We start from the raw sequence: 9,884 nt of genomic DNA, 5'->3' as shown, positions 1-9,884 counted from the left end.
AATTTGATTATCAGTCCGTATTCAAATATCAACTTATCTTCTTTATGTTGCTATTTATTAAAAATTCTTTATTTCGTATAATCTTAAAATTTAGGCTTTTGAATTTCATAACAATTCCCTAACTATATGTTTTAGTATGAATATAAACTATTTTTATGAATATCTGAATTTTGAGTTGAATGCTGAATGGTATGGGAATATTAATATTTTTTTGTAATTTTCTCGAGACAGTTCCGTATACAGAAATATATTCTTTCTTTGATTACACTTTTGGTGTGCTTCATATGCATAGTCTATAGCAGTTCTGTAATTTCAAATTTATAAAATAAAATACTATATATATACCTCTGGGTACAGGGTAATGTCAGTCGTGTTGGTTCGACTATATCTCAATTTCGCTGGTCCTTTAACTTGCTTTTAAAAAGTATCTATAAGAGTATGTATTCTATGTATATTTCCATGTGCTAGATCTGCTTGCCATTATGTTCAAATTATTTTTCCAAAAAATATTGAGAATATTTTATACATAGTTTCAGTTAAGTAAGTTTCGTCTTTTCGCCAGGAGTTTCTGCATTTGGTGCTTTTGTCTATCCGCTGTCCCCTTCGCCATTTATTCATATTCTGCTGGCCATCATATTTAGCATAAGATTTTTGTATTGCCATAAACGCATGCGTTATGTTAAATCCAGTTATATATCTATGCCAACTATACTATACTTTAAGAAGATATTTGGCCGTGTCTTTGCATCCATTAAAGTAAAATAATACACACTCTCATGTAAATATGCTGTTGTTGAGTGTGTATAGAAGCCGGCAACAAATATTTACAGTTTCGATAAGCTATTTGATGCAAAAATATGCCGTGTTTATATTAATTAACATGTTTATTAATATTCCCCCCACACATTGCACACATGTGACACAATGCAATTATATATATAAATACGAATATATAGGATACCATCACTCAAGAGCTCGACGAACTACTCCAATCGCTCTCAACCATCGAGGATGGCATTGGAAATATGAACCACAGCAGCTTGGAGGGCATGCAACAGGGACTGAAGGTAATTGTTATGTTGCGTTTGGAACGCCTGTGTTCAATCAAGCACGTTCTCCTTTCAATAAATAACAACTAGTAGTTAAATAATCATACTGACACTGTATATACTTGTAGTTAATGATTACCTGCAATTTAAGCGAATCGATTAATGGATGCTGGCGTGTGTCACACAAGTTAAATAACACAATCGCATCATTCCATAAGCAATCGTACAAATCTTTAGCTATATATGTTACAGTTGGAGGTTCTCTGATTAGCGTACTTTTAGTTTTGATTATTACAATCCCATACGGTTATACTATATAGTAGTCGAACCCTTTGATGTCTCTGAATTTGTTATTCAGTTCATATATATATACATACAACACAATTTGTGTTTTTATTTATTTTATTTTTTTTTTGCGTGTTGTTGATGTGATTGGGACAATCGTTTGGTTAATGCATCTCTGTTTTACCTGATGCACAGCTAATCCAAAAGAATCTGGAAGTACATGAGAAGGAAGCCTTAAAACTCAAGGATCAAGCTAAGACATTGCCAACTGACCCAGGAACTGAGCGTTTGCTGAACGAGACAGTAGATCGCATCGATCTACTGTTGAGGCGCACACAACAAGGCATTTCCATGATAGCCGTGAGTATCATCAATCTATCTACCTACAATAGGTGGAATTTATCATTAAACATTTCACCTTAACAGAGCGCGATGCATGGTCAAAAGAAGCGCGAGGAGGAGATCGACGAGTATCAGAAGCATTTGTTGGAGCTTGAGCGTTGGATCAACGACGTCTCGGCCGAATTGGCCTCGTTCGAGCCCACCCCAGATAGCAGCACCGACGAGCATGTGCTAAAGACACAGGTGGAGCGTAGTCAGCAATTGCTGCGCACACTGAAGGATCGACAGCAGTCCATGGATGATTTGGTGGAGCAAACGCGTGAGCTGCAGACACACCCCGATGTGGCGCCATTGGCCGACACGCTGATGGAACAGCTGCAGAGCATCATAATCATCTTGCGGGAGCAGATCACCGTGGCCACAAAGCGCGTCTTCACCATTGAGAAGCGCATCGTGGACCTGCGCAAGGCCAAGCGAGATGAGTCACAGCGTCAACGCGTGCTGGCCGATGCACAAATACTGGCACCAGTCAGTGTTAGCGCAGCGCCCGAATCCATCGAATCCAATGAGAATACAATTGACTCGAGCTCCATGCCGGAGGAGGAGATCAAGCCAACTGGTGTTTATGTAGAGACACAAACATCGCTGAGCTTCCAGCAGCAGCCGGAGCAACAACAGCCCCAGATCGAAACGAGCAATGTGGAGGCACAGACCAGCTTCCAAGAGCTTCCGCCGTTGGCTGCCATCGAGACTGCAGAAGTCGCGCTGCAGACAATCAAAGAACGTGCACCGACTGAAAACATAATGGTCACACAGACTGTGCAGGATGGCCAGGAAACGATACAGATTGACACACAGCTCAACCGGAATATACCCGAATCGCCGGAGGATGTGGAAATCGAGGCGCGTTACCATCAACAGCCCAAGGGCTATGTGGATCGAGCCACAGAGCTGATCATGAAGAATGTGCCACAGGCTTTCGAAACAACATTTGTTGAGCCCGACGAAACCACAACCGAGGTGGTTGTGGGTGCCGATGGCACCAAGCACATTGTCGTGAAGAAAGTCACACGAACGCGTCAGCAAATTGTGCAGCAGCAACAGATTAGCTCCATTGAGACAGTGAGCGATGCTGACGGTAACATTGAAGTGCAGTCAACCGGCCAGATAAATCTGGAGAATGTGCAGACTACGGACACTGTGGCTGACCCAGACCAGAGTGCCTACCGCACCGTTGTCACGCAGCAAACGCGTGGCACGCTGCTGGATGGCTCCCAGCCGGAGGCTGTGGTTGTCAGCGAATTCGAGACGGAGCCGGTCATAGAGAAATACGAACAGCTACTGAGTCCCGATGCGCAAGGCAACTTGCAGCCATTCCGTGCAGCGGCCGGCGAGTCCACAGTTGAGGGCCGTCTAGGTGACAGCAGCATACACACAGTTTTGCAGCAGGTGACTCGAAAGGTCATACGCAAGACGCGTAAGATAATCAAGCGTGTGGTCATCATTGATGGCAAGGAGCATGTGACTGAGGAGGTGGTTGAGGAGCCCGAAGAGATTGAGGTGACTGAGGAGGAGACAATGCCGCATGTCAGCGTGAACATTGTGCGCACGGTGAATGGCAAAGTGGTGAGCGAGGAGGAGTTCCAGAACATGATGCAGCAGCCAGGCGTAGTCATCGAAGAAGTTGCAACGGATCTGTCACAACAGACAGTTGAACCGCCGCAACAGGTATTTGATATTGAGTCTATCAACATCTCCAACACCACCACCACAACCACACAAGAACAGACATCACCAACAACAACAAAAACAACAACAACAACTGCAACTGCAATTACAACAGAAACGACTAAAGCAGCACCTGTAGAATTGCCAGCACCTCAAGTAGACATTGAAGAAATCGTAAATGTTGAAACTATCAGTCCCGTTAATGTTGCAGAATCTGCAGTAACAGTACCTCAAGAGCCCACAACCACTACTCAAGTAACCACGACTACCACCACCACCAAAACAATAGCAACAACATCAGACGGCCTGCCCGTTGTGGAAGATATTAAGGAAATTTGGCCACAGGAGCACCATTTGGTATCCACAAATATAGACTTCTCCCAGCATGTCGAAGAGGTGGCACCACCAGCAGCTCCCACCAGTCCAGAGACATCAATGCCTGCCGAAACCATTTGGCCAACTAGTCCAGAGACTGGCAACTCCATCTCACTGGAATCGTATGTGTTTGAGCCAACGATCCAAACCGCTGTTAGCATCAAATCCGAGACAACAGAGGAAACACAAGAAAAGACTGAAAAGCAACCGGAAGACCCTCTACCTAAATCCAAAACTGACATAGAAGCCTTCCTTGCAGCTGAAAAAGCACAAGCTCTACCCGCCATAAGCAAACCTGAAATTCCCTCTACGCCGATAGCTCAACAGGTTGAACCAGCAACTCAGCCAGAAACAATTGTGGAACAAATTCAGCCAGAAATTGTTGAGGTAGTCGAATCTGTGATAGAAGTGCCTTCTATTGATATTGCCGAAAAGGAGCTGGCGACGCCGCAAACCGATATAAATGTGGCCACACAGCTATTTATTATGGGCGAGGCAGCCGCCGCAGATTCGCCGCGCAAGACCTATCAGATAACGGCGCCCTCTGTTGAGAGCACTGGAGCTAGTGTGCTCAAGGTTGCCATGGCACCGACGGCAGAGCTTGAGGAAAGCAGTGCTACGACAACACCTGCTAAGGTAACCATGACCATTGTGGAGACTGTCACAACACCTGTAGACCAGGACGACGATGCGTCGACGAAGCGAAGTCGAAAGAAAAAGAAGAGAAGAGATGAGCCAGACGAAACGATTGAGCAAAAGCAACCAGAGCCGTTGCCCGTTCCCACTCCCACTCCCGCTCCCGTTCCCGTTTCCGACATTGAGCCGGAATCTGTGCACGAAACAGGCTACGAGCCAGAGGAAAAGTCGGTGAGTGAGAATGTTGATGAGGATTCGTCTGACTCGAAGAAGAAGCGTCGCAAGAAGAAGAAACAAAAGGAGAAATCACAAGAAGAGGAATCACAGGTGCCGCTCTCATCCGATCATTCTCTGCGCGATGGTGATACGACCAGCATGGAGTCCGAAGGTAAATTACGTCACGAAGCAGTCGTGGAGATCAGCACAGAGAGTGACTTATCGAGCATGGATATTGACCAGAGTGTCAAGGTGGTGGAAGACTCGATCATACCCTCACCCACAGAGCAGTCGCGTGATCCATTTACACACGTGGTTATACCCACAGAGATTGTAGAGCTGGCGGCTCTCGAAGATGTGGAACAACAGACGACGCCACGTGTAGCCACGCCTCCTACAACTGCCACTGAACAGGATATGAAATCTTCTCAGACATCACCCCAGCACATGCCTAAATTGGATGAGACAGCGGTACAAACGAGCATCGAAGTGCAGCCGGCTAATCAGGAGAGCGAATCGCAGACCCTGATTGTGGAAATTACCGAAACCGAAGCACAGACAACGCCACGCAGCACTGAGCAGCCCGATCCCATTGAGACACTCAGCACGGAAATGCAAACCGATGAGAATGGCCAGCCTCGACCAACATTGGAAATTTCCAGCCAAACCATTGTGACAACCACCACCGAAAAGGAGCTGCAAACCACTCCAAAAGATTCACCACGTTTGGCTGAATCAAGCAGTGACCACATCATCCAGCCCCTAGTTACGGAATTGGTTAAGGACATGACCATTGACTTGCCTGTGCCCACAAGGGAGCAGTCCACATTCATGGAGGATACTGTCACCAAGGAGACTCATATGCAAACTATAACGCCCGAGCCAACTGAAGTGGTGGCTAGTCAGCCTGAAGCTCCTGTCGAAGTCAGCGATGTTCTTGTGCAGACAACGCCGCGTGAAGAGCAACAGCCGATCTCCCTGGACGATAACTCCTTGACAGCCACATCGATATCTGAACCCTACGAACTGGAGGTGCGAACCACAGTGGCCATTCCCGCGGATTCGGATACGTCTGTGGTGGAGCCAACGCTGTACGAATATACGCAAACAATGCAGCTGCCCAAGCCCGAGAGGAAAAAGAAGAGCAAGGGCAGGCCCGTGCCACAGCCAACTCCAGCGCAGGATTCACAGATCAGTGTAAGCGTCGAAATCGCACCCGAGCTGTTGGGCGAATCTGGCATTGTGCTTTCGACCAACCAGCAAATTGAAGAGGTGCCACATTTGCCGCCAGTGCCGGACTTTGAGCCCACTGAAGCAGATCAGCAGAAGCCACCGCAGCGCGTGCAATTGCAGATCACAAAGACCACGGTATACGATGAATTCCCCGACTTGCCGGTGCACATTGTTGAGCAGAACAAGGTGAGCATTGCCGCGCAGCAGCAGAGCGGCAAGCCACGCGGTGGGCCGACATCTTCGGTGACCATTGAGGAAGTCGCCTCACCCACCGAGGAGCTAGTGGTGCCCATAACGCCAGGCCCAGATAATCTGAACGAACAGAATGTCTGGATAGCTGCAACGGGCACCACAACTATGGATCGCACTCCCATTCAAGCCTCTCAGGACCTCATCATGAGCGAAGGCTTACAGCTGTATCCGGGAACACAAACACAGTTGGCCAAGGAGGCGATTGGCACTCGCATCAAGCAATTGAAGGAGACGACGCCACAGCAGCCAACGCCGCTTACCGATGTCCTGCACTTGGCCACACTGTCCGAGCAGATCAAGCAGCTGCCCACCTATCAGCGTATGGAAGAGGTCAACGAGGGATTGAAGGATTTGGATGAGGCAATACGCAAAGGCGATAAGACTGTTATCCACACCACGGTCATCACAGTCATTGAGAAAGTCTCTACCTGGCTCGAAACTATCGAGTATCGTGTCTATCTCATACGTCAAAACTCCAATGAAGGTCCATCAGAGCAGAAACTGGACAACTACAAGGAGCTGAACAAAGAGCTGTCCACAATCAAGGCGAATGTCAGTCATCTCGAGGGACAGCTGGCCCGGACGGAGAAACCGACGCAGGCGGAGCTGTCTGAGTGCGTGGACACGCTCAAGGAGCACATCGATGCAGTGGAACAGGTGACACAACAGAACCAGGCCCAGGACATCAAGGATCTGGAGAAGTGGCAGAACTTTGAGCTACTCTACAGAGAAGTCACCACATTGCTGGATTTCCTCCAGGAACGCTACGAGCTGGCAATCAGTGAGGAGCATCCGCTGTCCAGAAAACTGGCGCTGCTCGATGACCTCGAGCAGAATCATGTGGCTGGCCAAGAGCAGCTGAGTCAACTGATGCAGACGGCACGCTTCTTCCAGCGTGATTTCCCCAACAAGAAAATACCACAGGATGTGTACAGCACGTATGAGAAGAGCAAGAATATTGGCAACAACATCGAAGCGGAACGTGAACGACTCCTTCAGCTGTTGTTGCTGGCCGAGGAGTACGAGCAGACGCTGAAGAAGTTCACCAATATCACGGTGCTGGCCGACAAGATGATGGAGAGCCCCATTGTGTCCAGCTCCCTGGAGCAGTTGAACAACGAGGTGCAGAAGCAACGCAAGTTCTTCGTCAATCTGAGCCACTGTCGCGCCATGCTGGAGTCGCTCGAGGAGAACATTGATAGCGAGACGCGTGAGAAGCACTCGGAGCTGCACAAACAGCTCTACCAGAAGGCCACGCAGCTGCTGGAGCGTGCTTCGGAGCGTTGCTCGAAACTGGTCCAAGCCGCCTCGCGCTGGACCGTGCTGGAGCGGGGCATGCGCGACGAGCTGCAATGGCTGCAGGTGGCCCAACAGCGTGTGCCAGATCTTTCGGCGGTTACATCCGCCGACTATGATCAATATGCCACGCTCTACCAATCCCTGAGCAACGACATCTCGCACCACTATGTCAAGATGACGCAGCTGTCGGGCATAGCCAACAAGATGCAGCTACTGGTGCAGGCGCCCAATCTGGTCGAGGAAACCAACGATGCCTTGATTGTGCTGCTGAAGCTGCGCGAGGAGGTGGCGCTCTATTTGCACCGCCTGCTCGTCTTCAAGGAGATCTGGGTGCAGTACGAACAGCAGACCGAGAAAATGGAGGCATTCGTGCGCGAAGCAGAACAGGAACTGCGCCAGATCCAAATACCAAAACAGCCCACTGAGCAGCCCATTCCGCATATCAGGCAATTCTGGGAGATTAAGGCCCGCTTCGAGCTGCACAACAACATACGGAACGATGCAGGCCATAGTCTGGAGAAATCCCTGCAAGTGATACCGCTGGCCGACGAGATGTTGCAGCGACAGTTCCACGCACAGCTCGAGGATCGCTGGCAGGGAGTGGCCCAGGCCATCGAGCAAATACAACGCAACATTGTGGACTGCCTCTCCTCGGAGGATATGGCCGCCGACGAGAAACTCAAGCTGGTGGAACGTGAGCTGCAGGAAATCTACCTGACCATGACCAGCATGAAGGGCGTCATCAAGAACGAGGAGGAGCTCTGCCTGTACATCGAGCGTGTCCAGGTGCTGCGCACACGCGTTGGCTTCATTGGCAACGAGCTGGGCCGCATTGGCCTCCAGGAGCCCACAATTGAGCCAGAAAAAGTGGGTGAACTGTTCGCGCTCTCGCACAAGATAACGACACAAATAACCGAGGAGCTGGAGTTCGCATCGGTACTGCGGGATCAGCTGCAGGCCATCCACGAGGGCATCAGCAATCAGCGCAAGCATCAGGCCAAGATCTCAGTCATCCTGGATGAATGTGAGGCCGCTGAGCGCCAAGGCGCCGACGTTATCGAAAAGGCCGTCGCCGATTGCCAGGGCGCAGGCGAGGAGCTCGTTGGCAGCTGGCAGGAGATAATGCGCATACGCCAAATGCTCCATACGCTGCCTATGCGCCTGAAGATGTCCGTGTCGCCGGTGAAGCTGGAACGTGACATTTCTCAGCTGCAGGACGATCACGCCTTCCTTGAGAGCAAGTGCACCAATATTATGGCCATTCTACGTAATCGTCTGGCGCTTTGGCTACGCTACGAGCGCCAGCTGGAGCTAGTGCATGGCTCTGTCCAGGAGACCGACTTCATGATGGAACTGATACGTGTACACGGCCAGGTTGACTACGAGCGCCTACGCAAGGCCACCGAGAGATTGGAGGTAAGCTCTTTGTTTATGTAGTCAGTGATTTATGAGAGGAACTCTGCCGAAAGCAATCGACCAGGCTACCTGCCTCTCAATGGAATTTTTTTTTGCCAGCCTTTATCAGTAACTCGTGAATCGCTATAAAGTCGCTTGCGTTTTCTGCCTATAAAATCGCGTGCGATTTCTGCCTGCTTTCAGTACGTCACGAACTTCTCAATATTCCGCAGCTAAATTTAACTCAGTAATTCGTTCGAAAAATAAAAAAGCTACTGCTGGCGTAGCTGATTCAAAGCTCTTATACTGAAAAGCTCTCTTCGAAAAATAAGCTTTCGTGCGTTGCACTTGCTTTGAGTTTCGTTTCGCCGTTTCTCACGCAGTTGACGTTTAAGCTTCGAATCGCGCGCGTATCGCGTGAATTGTTGCTCCGCGCATATTCATAAATATTAATTTATATTTTAATATTTTTTGTTTGGCGCTTTCGCTCTTCTCCCACAACCCATCCGCACGCTCAGGGCCTTGCGGGCGATCTGCATAGTCGGGAGCAGCTGCTGGACGAGCTTAAGGGCGCCGCCAAGCCGCTGATCGAAAGCTGTGATGTGCAGATAGTGGAGCAAATTGAATCATCCGTACAGGATGCGGTAGTCGCCTGGAATGATACCACCGAGAATCTGCAACAGCTTTGCACACGCTACCAGCGAGCCGTTGAGCTCTGGGACAAGTACCGGAACGCCTCAGCAGCGGTCAAGAACTGCATTGAACAGCAAATGGACAGCGTCAAGTCGTTGGAGCAACCCGTGGAAACCATGCAACATGCCAAGGTAAGTGATTCGTAATTGTTCTAATTGTTCGACTGGGTGGGTTGGGGTGGTGTTTATAGTGGAGTTTTTTTTGCTGTTACCAACTTTTTTTTTTGGCGGTAAAAAAACAACGTCGACGACGTTTAATTGCGATACACACTTGGACCGGACCGGGCCGTAATTACATTGATTTTCAGCCGTAACGCTCGGCCCAATCAATTTTCGGGCGCGTCACTGTAATCGCCTGTAACTGAGTACATGGAAATTGGCT

General features: G+C 49.1%; 1 protein-coding gene across 21 annotated transcripts in view; it reads left to right on the top strand.

The window, feature by feature from the left end:
- Positions 1-9,884, top strand: part of LOC6577814 (nesprin-1) — a 129,317-nt gene that overhangs the window by 107,693 nt on the left and 11,740 nt on the right. For 18 of the 21 annotated variants that reach the window (XM_044009216.1, XM_044009218.1, XM_044009214.1 and 15 more), the window contains 4 exons: positions 957-1,067; positions 1,530-1,694; positions 1,761-8,831; positions 9,329-9,634. In XM_044009216.1, the coding sequence (XP_043865151.1) occupies positions 957-1,067; positions 1,530-1,694; positions 1,761-8,831; positions 9,329-9,634 (7,653 nt within the window). The remainder of the gene's footprint in view (positions 1-956; positions 1,068-1,529; positions 1,695-1,760; positions 8,832-9,328; positions 9,635-9,884) is intronic. The other 3 variants (XM_044009230.1, XM_044009222.1, XM_044009225.1) reach the window with 1 other exon arrangement.

This window comes from Drosophila mojavensis, unplaced genomic scaffold, assembly GCF_018153725.1.
Source record: "Drosophila mojavensis isolate 15081-1352.22 unplaced genomic scaffold, ASM1815372v1 contig_49, whole genome shotgun sequence".
Lineage (NCBI taxonomy): Eukaryota > Metazoa > Arthropoda > Insecta > Diptera > Drosophilidae > Drosophila > Drosophila mojavensis.
This window is presented reverse-complemented; position numbering and strand designations above follow the sequence as displayed.